Raw genomic sequence first — 17,291 nt, 5'->3', positions numbered from 1 at the left:
ACCCTTATTCCATAATTCAAACAGTTACATAAACAGAAAGATGTATTGCAAAATAACAGAAAATAGCACTGATTAAAACAAATCTGGCTTACATAAGTAAGCAGTGTGAGAGTAAGAGAGGGTGAGTTCCTTTTCCTTTGCATCATGGTCCTTTTAAAATTAACAGAAAAACATCTAGTAACAACATAGTGTTTAGAAAATGTATAAGGAAAACAGTTTCTTGAAGCATGTGGTGTCATGTTCAAATTACTTTTCTGTACAGTTCATAAAGATACAAAACAAAGGAAAGCAATAATTCCTCACATTTAAGTTGACTTTTGACCTTCATAATTTTCATTTTAAATAAGACATAATTTCTCCAAATGTTTTCTTCCTGTTGACTAATTGTTTTGGCTCTAAACTTTGGGATGTGAAGGCATCTGGAGGATGCTTAAGATGTACACCATATGCAGTAATTTAAATGCTGCGGACCTTTGCTGCATGTCATTGCTGATATCTCTCTCCTCTCTATTGTCTGCATTCAGATAAAGGCAAACTGCTTAAAAAATACTTTATAAAACTGGGATGCGGACAGTAGATGATCTAGATGTCAGACTATTTTGACTCCACAGATAAGAGAAGCAGGCAGTTCGAGTTCACTGAAAACCACGTAGGAATCAGGGTTGAGGGTTGATGTATTTAATCTATTTAATTACTGCAGCACAGGTAGTGGCAGGTGTGGCTCAAATAAAGTGGAGGGTAAAGCAGTAGTGGCGTTTCTTACAAGTATGTTTACTGTCTGATGCTGCTGTGAAGGTGAGATGTGAGATGCAGGCGGAGCGGAGCAGTGCAGTTGGTTTATCGTCAGAAGCAGTGACCCATTTCATGGAGCTGAATACTGAGCAGACTGGTTGACGTCAAACACTCCAGCATGCTGCAGGCTACTAACATCACTTACAGCTTAAACGCGGAGGGCGGGGTGGGGAACGTGTGTGTGTTGCGCACAATCGTATTAGCATAAAATTAGCTTCAACATGTCACACTGGAACACACTCCAGCTAATGGCTTATAAAACTGTCTGTATGTGTGTGTGGATATGATGAGTGATATCATAGCTCCACAGTAAGCAGACAGCATCGAGCAGTCAGAAAATGGGTTATTTCTAATAACATATGATGCACCATGATAACTGGTGCACTTATGGCTACAGCTGAGGATGCACTGCCTGCACCCACTCTTTTTTAGTCTTCACCTTTCAACTTAAACTTCCCAAAACCTTTCACCTCAACCCCTTTCACCCTTACGTAAAATGTTATTTCTTTGTTTAATGTGAGATTATATAGCTTTTAAAAGATGCAGTGAAAAATGCTTCCTCTTACAAATGAGAAGTTAAATTCAGCAGCTAGCTGTGACTACAGTTATGAAACTTTACATTGATATTCCTGTAGAACAGATGTTATTTAGCTGACTTAATTTTTCTTCTCCACTTGTGGTTTTTGCTGCATCAGGTTTCCTGTCACATGTGCCCATATTGGCTCCTGTAAAAATGCCAATATCTTGCCTTAAGCTAGAGCAATTCCACTTCACTGCAGTATTAAATGTAGTTGATATTTTGTTACAGTGCCTTCTCAAAGTGGAAATATGTATCGTGCTATATATATTCAAATATTTTTAAATTTCAGAGATACTGAAAACTGATCTTCTTTCTGTCCAAGTGATGGGATCCAACAGCAGTTTTGGTTATTTAATAGACAGAGCGTATCATGAATATATAATGCCACAGGGAAATATTCAGAATTTGAAACCAGATTTTAGGGTCTTTAAGGACCATGTGATTTGATCAAGAACTAAACAGATCTTGAGGTAAACTACTGTTTCTCAGGCTAAGGCTGGACTTTAAAGCTCAGTGGAAAGTTTGCCCAAGGGTACTTTATAAACTGCATACCTGAATTTCCTGACAAGTCTTTCCTCACATTTTTGCAAAAACCTGTAAATTAAATAAAGCCAAGAAGCAGTCCTGCTCTCTGATTTGCAACACAAAGCAAAAAAAACCCACCAAAATAAAGGAATATATACTAGACAGAACTACCATCAGACAAGTGTCTATCTCTTAAAGTCTACTGTGCATCATCATATTGTCCAACCCCCAGTGGTTTCCTTTTATTTCTATTAATCCAATGTTTCTACAAGTAATTAGAAATTGTTTCTCCAACAAGCATGCTAGATCTGGAGGTTGTTTGTACTTGCAACATCATTTAACTGAGCATGAAACCCCTTTAAGGTTCAGTGCATTTTCAATGACATCAGTCTGTGGATGATTTCAACCTTGATGAATTCAAATAATACTTAATAAAGCTATAAAACCTGTTAACTATTTGGGAATACAATGAGATGTATGACATCAGACCGGAGGCTCTCATGGAGCATTTTTGTTTTTGAACATAGAAATTCAACACAATCAAAAGCATGGAACATACATTTCCTGGTAAGCCACAAAGGCTGCCTCCACTCTTCCTCTGATCCAACAACATTGTTTTTGTTATTTCTCCTCCTCTCTTTCCATCCCCTTCAATCTGTCACCTCAGACGTAAAAGGGCTGTTTGAAGTGAAAACATGAAGGGCACCCCTGCTGTCGCTGTTCCCCTCTCCTTTGCAGCCACCACGAGTATGACCTTTCTTTAAGTGAACACTGCCTGGTTAAGCGTCATACAGACTGACCAAAGGTGGCCTTTAGAAAGCTGGGAGGCACCACTGCTGCAGGAACAACTCAGAAGCACAGCTACTCTGTCTGGACACGCAGTCGAGAAACAGAAAATGGATTGACAATTTTGAAAATCATTTAAATCCATTTCTTAAATTGTCAGTCATTCTTTGAGCAAACAATATTTGTATTTGGGTTTGCTGGTCAGCTGGTTATCAAATACATCAAGTAGGCAGCTGCTCAGTAAACCAGTAAACAGAGACTGCATTATTATCCTCTGAAACAAAGATGATGCAGGCTACAACAAAAGTCAAGATTAAGAATGTGGACCTTAAGTCATTTCTTTTGTTACATGAGTTTTTAAAATACGGACTTAATATGATTTATACTATAATGTGCTTAAAAGTGCATCTTGCCTAATTCATTTGTACTGAATAGACACAAAGGTGAGTGATGTCAGAACGGGCCCCCTCTGCACTTTTTCCTTGGATGCCCTCTAGTAAGTTAGTTCAGCCAAAAATGGTAACACAAAACAGCCTTCAAAACAATTGTTCAGTCCAATCAATCATTTCTTGATGTTAGTTGCAGCCATATCTAATTTGCATTGCACTATGCATCAAAAACGCTGATAGTAACTGATAATGAGAATAACTGTAAGATGCACCTCTGTATGCAATTTAGCTCAGCATGAAAATCTTTATTTTACTACAGCTGAAGAGGGCTGCTCTAAAGAGGCACCAATATCACTCATGCAGAAGCAAATTTGAAGTCATCCGGAGTTTCTTTTGTACAGTGTGTACAGTTTAAATCTGATGTGTTTTCTCGTCTTACCGTCATGAAGAATTTACCAAATTTCATGGTTGGTAAGAGACGTACAGAATGTACCTTGCTGCTGATGTTGTCCCAGAGACGTTTTCTCTAATCACAAGCCAGGTAATGTTCTGTTCATTGTTTTCCTGCTTCAAATCTAATTTACCGTGCGGACAATCGGCTGTGAGTCAGACATGTTTGTGAAAATTACTGCTGGGCTAATAACATCTCCAGGTTATCATCTTGGAGCCTTCTGAGAAAATGTAGACAGACAATGTGAGTAATGATGGAGGTGAAATACTCATTTCTCCATCAGTTATTGGATAGTTGTGTTTAATCTGTCCATAACTGATTTTACCTTTTAAAACTCTTAAAAGCTATTCCACGGTGGACAATGACAGGAGGTTCACTGGGGTGCTCAATGCTCATTTGTCTCTGAATGAAACAACGTCTGTATTTTTAGCCTTCCTCCTCTATCACCTTGTCTTAGATGGATTTCAGTAACCTCAGCCTCTGTTAAGAGTGTTGTCACAGCTGCAGTCTTGCTCACAGTGCTATGTACGATTCCTTATCAATTTTCATCCTCTCATCTGCAACTCTGTTTCAAAAGTAGCCAATCCATTTTATCACCTCCTCTGCTCCAATATAATCCACTCTTCCCTCCCACTCCCTCCCAGCCTCCTCTCCTTCACTGGGACACAGCAGTAGGGTGACATTCTCACTAGCTAGTTCTAAATGCCAGTTGCTTAATAATCACACTTCGACGTATGTATTACAGACCTCCAGCTTAGCTCTAAAATCTCTGCCTCTGGGTCTGTTCATCTTTTTGTCCTCTGTCTTTAATGCTTCCACCTCAAATCTAAAGCATGGGATAACAGAGGAGGTGATCTCCTCCAATGACCTCTGGATTCTTAGTGTGCTGCTGTTGCAGTATCTTGCGGCCAACATCTAACTTGCAAGCAACCTCTGCCCACTCGTCACCACTTTGCAAATGGCCTGAGCAGGAAGTTAAGACATTTCTGAACTACAATGGTACTGAGATCATGGCATACATTTGACCAAGACTAAGTAATTCCATACAGACATCCAGTATTTCTCTTTCATCAGTATGCGCCCCCGGTACTGTGTTGTCCCCATACCTGCAATCTTGATGTTCATGTGGCCATCCAGCAGCAGATTCTCTGCCTTCAGGTCCCTGTGGACGATGTTGCGATTGTGACAGTACTCCACTGCTGACAGGATCTGCCAGAACTTCCTCCTGGCCTCCAGCTCACTGAGACGGCCATGCTTTGCCAGGTAGTCTGAAGCCGGAGAGACAGTGCAGAGAGTGAGATGTTAGAAGTATATGCAGATACTATTTAACATTGACTTACAGAGTACGGTATGACTCTACAGGCCTTTCAAACACTGTGTGAGGTTACACTATACAGCTGAATTTAAGCAGATTATTCATTCCTCTGAGTGTTGGTGGTTGTGTTGAAAAGAAAGTGCAGGCTTGGTGCCAATAGTAGTTTACAGCTGCTCTACATTTTTGTAAAGCAGTTCAGTGCCAGATGTACGATGTAATTTTCCCTCAGAAACCCCAGTGTGTGTGTGTGTGTGTGTGTGTGTGTGTGTGTGTGTGTGTGTGTATTTAAGTGTGTGTGTGCACATGCGTGAGTAGACAGAGGCAGATGGAGAGTCAACTGGGTTGTCATAGGAAAGAGGATGACAAGATTTTGAGAACTGATTTTAAGCTAAATGATGTCCACCAGAGTACGAGTTGAAGTGTGAGTTTTTAAGGTTTGATTTAATGATGAGGCAGTGTTTGTCAATGCATGATTGTAGTGCACACACAGACATACAAAAACACTTGACAATCAGTGGAACGAATTCAGTTGCCGATGTAAATATGAACAAGAGTTCTTACCCAATAAGTAACAAAAACATCTGATTTATCTGTCTGAGGAGATTATGGCGTGCACAGAGCAAAAAGACACTATGTTTATGCTTAGTTAGATAGGGACACAAATCAAAAGGCTTTGCTTTGTGTGTCTGTGTGTGGTGTGGTAGAGTAATGGGTGGTGCATAAATTTTAGTTTCTTCCTCCAAAAGCATCCAGATCACTGACCTTTCTCTCATTGTCTAATCTCATACCCCCTCATTGTTTTTCTAACCTTTCACTCAGCCTTTACTAATTTTTTGCTAAGTTGGCTTGACAGACTATTTTACAAGATCCATGATTCTTTTGCAGCCCCATGAACTTTGGAAAGCGTGATATTTGTTGCTGTCGGCAGGGTTCCTCTTCACACCTCTCTATCCAGATAGCTTGCTAACTCTTCAATTCACACTCTGCGGCAAACAAGATAGGACACTCTGTGTTGGCCTTCCTTCCAGCTGGCATGGATACAGACCACCAACCAAACCTCACAACAATGCTCAACAACCAGAACAAACCCCACCAACAAAACCTCATGTATGAGTAAACAGTGTGAAAATATCACAAAAGCTATTATCTGAAGACTTACAATTTCATTAAAGTGCATTTTTGTAATCACAAATCAGGCAGGGACCTGCAGATTACATTGCCTGAGATATTAAACCAACTTTGTGCCTGGTCTTTGTATTTCATAGAAATACTTTATACCTTTAGTTTTTTTTTTTACACAAGTAATATTGCTGTGATTTCCCTGGTGTACACACACATTAATGTAAAGATTATCGCTGGCAGAATTTTGAAACTAAGCCTCTACCAGGATGCACAGACAAGTATCAGTAATCCAATTTCACAGCTCATTAACATCAAAAACATTGTACCATCAACTATACATTTGCTAATTAAAGTAGAAGTACATATGTTGTAAACATCTCATCTAAACAGCTGTGCATAATCACAATCCAGGATTGACCAAAGACACAGCTATGTGTTAGGACAAAGGCTATACAGTAAAGCCCAAGAGGTGCAGTATTACAATTCAGGGAGATGGTGCCATTTGATCATCAACACTGTCAAATTTTGGCTATTTATCAACCACAGAGTGGTAAAACCTGATTAGACAGTAGCTGGTAAATTCCACCCATGAGGCCATTTAGTGACCAATGCAGCTTTCATGCAATGCTGCTAATCAAAAAGCACACTGGGCAGGGGAATTTGTTAAGGACGTCCAAGTATGCACCTGTTAGTAGTGACTTTACAGTAAGAATCGCTGCAATCAAATCTCTCCCTTTCTTGGTTTAATCATTCAAATAGGGAGATAACAGAGGACGCTGCCAATCTTTCCTCTGAGGGTTTCATGGTATTATACTTGTTTGTACACACCTAAGTGACTGAAGTAGTTTTGCGAGGCAGAGAAAGAGAGAGAATCCCTGCATACTTTCTCATCTCCGCACACCTGGCCAGTCATTGTGTGAAGTGGGTGTGCCTTGTTGGATTGTTTCTCTCAGACACACAAATAAGCACATTTGAAATTAGCTAGGGCTCCTCAGATTTTCGAGATTGTTTCGAGTAGCCTATATTATAAAAATCCAGGGTTACTACTGATGAGTATTTTGATTATTAAAATAACTAATTCTTTTCTCCAAATATTTAATTGAAGGACTAGGCATCAATTAATCTGTAATGCCTGGTGCCCAGAACGTCATATTCATGTTCAGAATAATTCTGCTCTAAAACGAATCACAGTAACAGCTACTCTTAATTCTGCATGAACAGCAGCACTGTGCTACTGCTTGTTCTACAGTAGCACTTGAACAACAAGCCATTACTATTTGAGCAATCAACACTGCACAGCCCCTTACACACACACACGCACGCACGCACGCACACAATGTGGTATGTTGCCCCAGTGGAAGGATGAGTAATCCTCTGATACAATGTTGGCAAGGGCAAGGACCTCAGCACAGTGAGGCATGCAGAAATGCATTCTGGGAACAGAACAGAAGAACAGAAGAAGTATGAATCATGGGGGTATTAGGGAAGAGCTCAACAACCACTGTGTTCCACTTCTGCTGAGAGCTGGACGAGGAGCTAAGTCTCTTAACAGCTGCTCAGGTTTGGAGAGGACAAACATCATGGGTACAAACTGGCTTGTTGGACAGACCTCTGGCTGGACTTCAGATAACATCGTGGGCCAGGCGTGGGGGCTGTGTGTAGAGGACAAGGGGCAAACACACACGGTCGCACACACTCAGTTTCCACATTAGTAACTGATACCCAGACTACTTAAATACAACAACCACACTGAAGTCACTTCAATGTGCGCGTTGAAAGATGCTGGTGCTGATTTAAGTCTTGCACCCTCAGGGGTTAAACCGGGCTGGAACTGAGCACCTTTCATCCAAGCAATCATTCATCTAAAGCTGCTGTTGCTATTGGTTAACTTCTTCCATGTGATACTTACAAGAACTTATTCAGGAGGTATTAAAATAAAAAAAAACAAAACAAAACTATAATTTGTTTTGCCTTACAAACACAACAATTGTGACACCTTCCCCACAAGGGACAGGGTTGAATAGATTCAGGTGATATGTCCTGAATCAGTATCGGCATATGTCCTGACAGCTTTCCTGTCAGCAGATTTCATTAATTCAGCCAGTGACTGCCTATTAGTGCCACATTACTCCAACAGTTTTGAATTTAACTACAAGAATATGCAGTAAGGATGGACTGCAATATCTGAAGCCAATTCTGAAGGTGCAGCCCAAATTATAGTGCATTAAAAAAAAAAAAAAAAAAAAAAAAACTTAAGTGTGACCTAAGCGTGTGAGTCAGATTCTGAGATGAGTTGAGATCATTTTATCACATGTACTGTTCCCTATAGTGATATATGTCTGGTCAGTTTGTACTGAGTTCTCTTTTTAAAAAAATAGAAATGCTTTATATACACATCTGCTTCGGCCTGTTCGGAGTGGATGAACAGCTGCTTCCAGATGTAATCAGAAAGTTGGACCATTTTCAGGCACAAAGACATGTGATTTGATGTGACACAAAACACTGCCAGTGTGTGACTGGCTATTAAAAACAGTGGGTGTTTTTGGAAGTCAAGAGTAATGAATGTCAAGCTACCTCTCAGTGCATTTTAGGCTTTTAGGGGTTATAATTTTGAATTCTGCTTGATGTTCAGGTTACTTGAACAGGCAAACATAGAAACAAACCATTAAACAAAATCAGACTTGCAAGTTCTATGTATGGGGAGGTAGAAATTTAACAGCAGCGCTAAGCTAAGCCAGAGTTTATTAAACCCTGGACTCCCAATGTCCAAATCACATGACTTTAGTTTTTAAAGATTCAACATGTAATAACCACATGATAAGAGCTAATTAGGTTTGCATCTTCAACTTGAAAATGTTTAATATACAAGATCATGTAGCTAGATGATTTTAACTTTGCTATACTGGATGAGTCATGCCAACTTATTTAAGAATTAAATGGCATGTTATGTTGAGCTATTCAGTCTAGTTCTGCTATTAAAGAGTGGGACTGAAATTTTGTGCAAATGCCTAAAAAAAAAAACACCATGCTATTTATACATGTCCTGATTCATTCATTACTAAAATGCTACACTGTTTGTAAATGTCTGCAGTCACTGAAGAAGACAAGAATAAATTACTTCTGCTCAAATGTAGAAAAACACGTCAGGTTTATTCTGGCAAAACATTTTCTGCAGGTGGATCCTCGAAAGCTGACATGTAAGACGCTGCCTGTCACCTAACAGCAAACACATTTTCTAAATATCAAAAGACAGGAAGTTTGCTCCCGTCAAGTATTACTAAAACCCAGCACAAATGTTAATGTTAAAGGTTTGAATTTAGTTAGTTATGTTGAAACTTATACACAGAATGCTGTGACTAAAATAAATTCAATCACACATCATGCCATTGTAATAATTCAATGTGGCACAGCGTGTTCTCTTTAATCACACTTCCGTGTTTAAAGATATTCTGGCGCTTCTGTCAAAAAAGCAGAAAATCTTCACATTTGAGAAGCAATTTTAACATACTTCAACAATGGCTGAAACAATAAATCAACAGGTATATATTAATTTTCTGACAACAGGTATATATTAATTTTCTGTCAATCGACGAATCAATTAAGGAATTCTCTAGCTCAGCTCTAACATACCGGGTAGAGCTGATTTATTGTATCATGCCTGTACATGTATTTTTTGTATGTGTTGTGTGTTGTGAGCAATCAGCAATTCCAGTAAAGGCTTTATCATTCAAATCTAATTTGTGTATTGTGTGGAAGGGTAATGTTTCTTCTGTTTTTCATGTAGTTACATCTGTACCGTTAGACCACCGAGCAGCAGCAGGTGAGACAACCTTGATGAAGGTCAAACATCATTGCGGTTTTTATTTTTACAGCTGAAAAGGAATACAAGGTAAGAAAACAAACAGATACTTAAATTTAACATCAGCATGAAGACATTTGTATAATTCAGCCACTCAGAAGTAACTGGTGAATTTGGGGGAAAGCATATGCTCTCCTAAAGCTTAGTTTCTGTAGAGATAGAAAAATAAATATTTGCGGGATATTTAGTATCAAACAAGTCCTAATTTTGGCAAGCTATTCATTTATCATCAAAGTCAAATCTGCCACACCTAGTCAAATGACAAATCTGTAGAAAACTGACCTAGTAATAATATGAAGGAAGGTTTATGGTGAAATAAAAATTGAAAGCCTGAGTAAATAACAATGTGTCTCATGAAACAGCCCGAATATTACTTTGAAGTCAGCCGTCTCCCCATCTCATTCCCTTTCCATCAAACAGACAAGAGATCTGCGTGAGTGATTCTACTCACTGCCAGCTATTATACACCCCTGTTTTCCAGCAGTGCTTTCTTAAATATGCATGCCCTACATTTCCCCACCACCTTCCAAATTCAAATGGCTGTCCCCTGCTCTCGCCTCTATTCTGTTCTGCCTCCTCTCTCCTCCTACCTCTGCTCCCTGCAACTCTGTTTTATTTGTGGTTGACCCAATTTCCAGGTTTGATCCATCCTGCGGTGATGAGGCAGACTGACTGACACTTAGACACGGACAGATAGACACAAAGGCACATCAAGAAGCTGGCATGGATGCCACTGCTGTGCCCATTACTGTGCCCACCCACCCCTTTGTGAGAATCAACCCACCTCCTTTTGCCAAACCCAACCCCACTTCTTTGTGTTTATGGCTCCAGACGTGCACACACACACAAACATACAAACACTCTCATACAGACTTCCTCTCCTACTCCTCAACACCATTTACTGTTTGGTCTGAAAAGAAAATCAGAGACTCATCCATCATCTCAATAATTCACTGTTAACGTGGCTGCCAAAACAACTTCACATCTTCCGCTCTGTAACCAAACGCAACCAGGAGCAGAGCTGAGAAATTTGTTGTGTCAGAAAAGTGGAAGCAACTGTCTCTGGAGGGCAAAAGTGGTGGAAGAAACAGGTTATCCATTTGTTTGAGTGCATCATGACTGAATGACTTGATCCCTTTCCAGACAGAGTATTTGGAAATCAGGACTGATTGTTCAATTTTGTGAGACTGAATACTGTAATACTTAGTTTAGTGTTGCAGCTACCAGTCAATGTCTTCCTGGCAGGGTAGAAGCAGTTATTGCTACAGCTGATGATTACATATAAATGTCTTACATAACTATATTACATTGTGCAATCATGTCAGAGTGGTCTGAGGAATCAGGACACAATGGTTTTATAATATCCTGAGATGAGCCTTAAAAAAAATATATGGATTTGTTATTTAACAGAACAGTTTAAGACTGTTATTTAGTTTACCTTCAATAAGCTGCTAGAACTTTTATACTGATATAGAATTTCTCTTCTCTATTTGTACCTTTGTACTTCCTTCACATTATTAACCACAGTTCAGTTTTTCTGGAGTCTACTTCCCAGATCTCTCCAGGTCAGACTACCAGGAGCTGCTGCTGTTGAGTCAACATCACAAGTGGAACACTGGGCTCACAATTTACAAAGACACACACACACACACACACACACACACACACACAATCACCCACAACAGGCATGACTGCAAAGTTTAGTGGAGTAATCCTCTCAGCACCAGAGTCTGCACGTAGGCAAATATTCTCGGCCAGTCTAATAGGTGAGGCCTATAAGCTATGTGGATAATGATCCACATCATATCGCTCTACACTTGTGGTACAAATTCTTGAAATATTCAAATTTTTTTGTACTAATTTTCAGTGTACATGATAGGAGATAGCAGTTTGGACACATTGTACAAACTGGATATGTGTGTTGTGCGTGTGTGGTAGTGATACAGCACGTGTCCGACTAAGATAATTTGTTATCTTCATGTGCTATTCTTGCTATACTCTTGACTTGTTTATCCCTTCCAGCACAAGTGTCTTTATTTGCACTTTAAATGAAAATAGTGTGTAAAACATCTCTGTTTTGTAGAAATGTAGAAACTCATTTTTACACCTGGTATGTTCAGACTGTCTATTGGAAACGTGTTCATAGTAAATTTGACCCTATTTCCTTACTGGGCATTTTTGTTTCTCTAAAGCCCAGTAAATGACTGATGGGAATTTATTATCTATACCAAATGAATCTACTGTTCTTATATATATGTATAAAGGTCCAAAATTGGTAAGATCAGCTGTGTTGTCAAAACTGCAATATTTTGTCTTTTATAGTAATTTAAAAATCAAAAATTGAAATGCCTTCAAACTTCCATGATAAATCATTGTTTTTCTTTTTACCATCAATTTAGCCTTAGCCTTTAATTCTTAAAACTATTGTCATTGTAATATTCACTGTTCATATAGTGAAGTTCAGATTAATGTTTCATGGGACTGATGCATTTGTTTGAAAATTAAGAACGTGCCTGTACGTGGAACTTTAGCTGAAACATTTAGATGATTCATTAGCTGTTTCAATAACTGATAAATAATGTATCTAATTTTTTCTGGAAATAATCTATACAGTGGCTTCATTAAGTATTGAGATCCCTTCCCATTTTGCACACTTTTTGTTAGAGAGTTAATTTAAAATTTATACATTTACCATCTCTGCCCATCAACCAACATTCCCTTTTTTGCAACCTTAAAAGATTAAAAAAAATGTCTTATTGATCATTATGCTTTAATTTTTCTTTAGAAGTGTCTAGAAATTGAAATTGAAATTGGGGTCCATGTGTTGAATACTGAATTGATTTATTGCTGGACAAACATTTGTGTCTAGAAAGTCCGACAATTTATACCTTATGTGAGGACAAAAACCAAGGCATGAAGTTCAATGAACTCCCTGTGGAGCTCTCTGATAAAATTGCATTGAGGCATAGGTCAGGACAAGGGTATAAAACCATTTCTAAAGCTTTGAGTGTTCCCAGAAGCACAGTCTGGAGCCACCAGGACTTTTCCTAGAGCTGGCTGTTCAGCAAGAAGAGCCTTAGTGAGGGAAGTGACCCAGTAGTTACTGTAAGAGTTTCACAGCAATGGGAGAATCTGTGGAAAGCAGAACTATCTGCAGTCTTTGGATTTCTAAAAATAATGAATTATGGGTCTCAATATTTATGTTTCAAAATTTTGAAAAAAATCTAAAATTTCACTATTAATATTGACTGCTGAATATATACTGATAGGCAGCTTTATTCATTTACAATAAATATAAAATAATATAGTATGGAAATATGAAGGGGTCTGAATATGTTCTTGTCACATGTTTTCCTTTGCTTTGTCTTTGTGTGTGTTATTTTGTTAATTACATATTTTTTTAACTACTTGATTCGGGCACAGTGTAAAACTACAGTTTCCCGACCTCCCCGGTCACATGTTTTACTTCCGTTATCTGTTTGTGCAGTGCAAATAAACAGGAGCTACACCTGCCCATGTTAATGACAACTGTGTTTTCAAATCGGTGGCTTCAAAGATGATAATTTTTTTTATTGCTATTTTTTTGCTCATAGTCATCCTGACAATTTAAGTTAAAAGCTGAGTAAAAGTTTAATAGGCATTATTCAGGACTGAGTACCATGTAATGATCACTGAAGATGCAGGAGTGACATTGTTGTTTCCAACATGTAGAATGTGGTCTTATATCTTTTATAATCTGAATATCTAACCTATAAACAAGCGAGCAGGAAATGATTCTACACCACATATAGTAATAAATAAGTCTTTTTTTCATTGAGGCTGCCTTTCTGCGACCTTTGCAGACAATCAGTGATGTCATTTTATATGACAAGAAAACAATGGCAGCACATATTTCACTGCAATTACTACCAGTAGGTTTCATAGGCCCATATCAGGACACTGTTCTCAGATTTCCATCAGTAATTTGACCTTTGAGATTGAGGCTGGTATAACTTTAAGAGCACCGCAAACTCAGCAAGACTTCCTTGTTGGTCAAAAACATTACTGACACAACAGAGGAGTGTTTTTTTTTTGCAAGTGATAATGGGATGAACGTAAATGAACTGGGTGGGACAATGCAGAATGAAGCCAGTCTTGTACTTGAAAAGATCACTCACCAAAGATCTCCCCATTCTTGGCATACTCCGTGACTAAGTAAAGCATATTCTTTGTCTCCATCACCTGAGAGGAGGAGAGGATGAAGGTAAAATGGCAGAGGGGGGGAGAAAAGAGAGGGAGAGTGAACGTGAATACACACAAAAGACACCTTTTCAATAGCAGCTTAATCAAATAATGCAGGTGAACAGACTGGTACAACAGGGAAAAAGAACAGAACAAGGAAAAACAAACTATCAAACAAATAGATACAATATACAATACAAATCACTAAAATATTATACAATTGTCCACAGGGATCACTGTGGTAAAACTGCAGTGTGGCATTCACAAAACAAATTGCATGAATGGCACAGGATCTAAATATGGTAACCATGTAAGAGAATGGAGGTGGACGGTTGGTGTTGCTGGGTATATCTGAATGGTACTTAAAATCTTTCAGCCCTCACGCAGTCCTGTGTTGTGTAGGAGGAGGAGAACCGATTTAGAAGCAAAAACACTCAGGAGATGAATAGAATTAAATGTGGAGGGGAGAATCAGATGGAGAGGGGAGGATGAATCAGACATAGCGAGCCAGACATTCACACTAGAGCTCCCACACTCATTGTTTATGATCAATTTTCCATCTGTTACACTGACCGATTCATGGATTTAGGAAATGAAAGCCAGTTTTTTTTTTTTTTTGGTTGGCCTTGGTTGTGTAACTAAAACATTTTGTCCTCTCTCAGTTGTGGAGCTGGAATACAACTGATGAATGAATACTAGGTATAGGTACTCTGGGCTGTTCAATCAACACAGGTAGCACTCTGAGCCAATACAGCAGCTTGTCGGGGAAATAGAGCTTTCTCACAGCAGACACTTTGACTTGTCACCGCAGGAAAAGAACACGTGTAACTAATAGTATTATCGATGGCTCAGTTTCATTTAGGTGTGCCAGTAAACCAGCATGTACAATAGCAGGGCCCTGGCACTGGCAAACCTGAGTAGAATGCAGACATGTATGTTTGATTAGATAACATATCAAGGTGCATTTTCAATTTACAGTACGTGTCATAGTTTGTCTGTCATGACTATCCGTCATCATAAGCTGGGGAGGGAAATATTTTCTACAAAGTATTTTTATTGATGAAAGAAACATTTTTCTTAAATATTAAATGTCTTAAACACAAGCATTATTACAACCATCAAAGCTTAGTTTAAATTTCTGTGTCGTTGCATTGTAATCCTGAAACTATCTGATCAAACAAGTAAACAAGACAATGAATCTTAACACCAAAGTGGCCACACCACAACACCTCCATTTAAAATACCTGCCTGCAGCTGCCTAACAACAAAAGCCACCTTTCACTAACAATGATTAATATGGCACTTTAATTGAGTGAAGATGATACATTAAGTACAAAGTATACAGTATGATTGAAATGCAGTATTTCTGGCTCCAGACAAAGCAGAGTCTTTGCTGTGAACAGCTATGGAGGAAATAACTGAAGACAAACCTATGTCACGTTATTAATTAAAAAACAAGTAGAGACTATTCGATCTCCGATACCAAGAAACATAAGCTGCACGGAAGGTTATCTATAACACTGTTGCTTGTAACGACTTAAAAATACCTGTTTGCTTTTAGGTTTTTGGGATGACCTGATGAGTAGGTCTGAAGACAATTTATACTGCTAAAAAATGAAGGGAACATCTGATCTCGATGAACAAATGATTTTATAACCTAAATGTAATACAGTATCACCTAAATGTAAATTTGTGTGGGCTGTATTGTACTGTATTGATGTTTTCTCAATTTATCCAAGCATTTCATGTGAAGTTATATTCATATGAAGTACAATTTTTTTTTACTGGCATCACAATGAAAGTACTGATAGACAGACAGTAGTTGATTCAAATGGTTGTACTTGGACAGAAGATGGAAAGTGAATCTGAGATGTGAAAAAGTGCAAAAGAAATGAGGACTAGGGTCAACAGAGGTCAAAACCCAAGCTAAATAGAGTTCCACAGTTGAGCTGTCTGTGTCTCTGTGTGTCTTCATTAGTGAGGACTTTCCTCTAGGCCACAGGGCCAACCCCAGTTTATGAGACTGGAGCGGAAATCACTAATTGAACTGAGCCTTTTGGGTGGATGGGCCGTTGGAAATAATGCTACACACCAAAATAACAGCAGAAAGCTGGAGCAGTGCCATGTGGTTGTGTAATGATAATGAACACACATTTATTTTTCCTAAACAAAGTAACAGGACCCAGAGGCTTATGTAATATAACTGCATCACCAAAATTGTTGAGTGACTGTTGGGTTGAGTACTTTATTCCATATATCAGCAATAGTGGTAACTAGGTGAATTGAGTTTCCCTTGTCCTAGCTAACAAACTAATAAAGTGCCACAAAACCATTTTCAAAAATTGATTTTAAATCTTCAGTCTTCAGGTCTTCAACATCCCTTGCACACATTTACAGGCATACAACTGTTATAAAAATGTGGCATTTATGTTTGGTACTCATTTAAAACTAAAGAGACCACCAAACATTATTTTCTCTACAGAGTATTATAAGAAATTAATGGCACCTCTAGTCACACTGGAGTGTCGCATATACTTTTCATTTTATTTGTGAGTAATGAGTATTGGAGGTATTTTAACACTAGGAGGGAAGTTTTGTTTTTTACGACCCCCATTAACGCATCACTGCGTGCGTCTGCGAACGCGCAAACAAGCTAATTTGTGCCCACCTGTGCTGGTGACGGGCTTTGGTAGCAGGTGTTGCAGATTATGGATACGAGGATTTTAAAACATGGGCTTCGCAGAAAAGCGACGAAGGACAAAGGGTGGATTAACAACTCCGGAGTCATCATCTTGAGAGGTCAGTGTGTTTCAAACAGCCTGTAAGTTAACTAACAAAACGTAACGCAGCTATATTTTACCGGAGGCCAGCCAACATAGCCCTGTAGTTATCGTAACGTTATCTTTAATGTCATATCTGTTGTAAAGTCACGTTGACTCATGTCAAACCTCGCGTCTTTGTAACTGCACGTTGTTGTTCACGGAAGCTGGTTTAGTTTTATTGCGCTGATTAGTCTCCTGATCGTGGTAACTTGCTAAATTGACAACCTGTTATCACGCGCGGTACTGTAAACCCTGGCTCTGTCATACACACAGCTGCTGCTGCCCTTTAGCCTTGTGTCACAGATATAAAAGGGATTAGCAGAGTCGTAGAAACACCTCACATTACTGCAGTTAAACAACTGGACAGACGTCATCTTTTAACTGAAATGTTCGTGTAGTTGAATCAACACCTCCCTGAAACAGACTATT

General features: G+C 38.8%; 1 protein-coding gene across 4 annotated transcripts in view; it reads right to left on the bottom strand.

Annotated features, from left to right (window-relative positions):
• sik2b (salt-inducible kinase 2b) overlaps positions 1 to 17,291 on the bottom strand; it is a 41,065-nt gene that overhangs the window by 18,160 nt on the left and 5,614 nt on the right. For 3 of the 4 annotated variants that reach the window (XM_026321265.2, XM_026321275.2, XM_026321285.1), the window contains exons 3-4: positions 13,977 to 14,040; positions 4,630 to 4,791 (exon numbers count right to left, since the gene is read on the bottom strand). In XM_026321265.2, the coding sequence (XP_026177050.1) occupies positions 4,630 to 4,791; positions 13,977 to 14,040 (226 nt within the window). Of the gene's footprint in view, positions 1 to 4,629; positions 4,792 to 6,788; positions 6,921 to 13,976; positions 14,041 to 17,291 lie in introns of those variants that run through there. The other variant, XM_033325506.1, reaches the window with a different exon arrangement.

This window comes from Mastacembelus armatus, chromosome 13, assembly GCF_900324485.2.
Source record: "Mastacembelus armatus chromosome 13, fMasArm1.2, whole genome shotgun sequence".
Taxonomy (NCBI): domain Eukaryota; kingdom Metazoa; phylum Chordata; class Actinopteri; order Synbranchiformes; family Mastacembelidae; genus Mastacembelus; species Mastacembelus armatus.
Note: the sequence above shows the minus strand (reverse complement) of the source record. Positions and strands in the feature narration are given on the sequence as shown.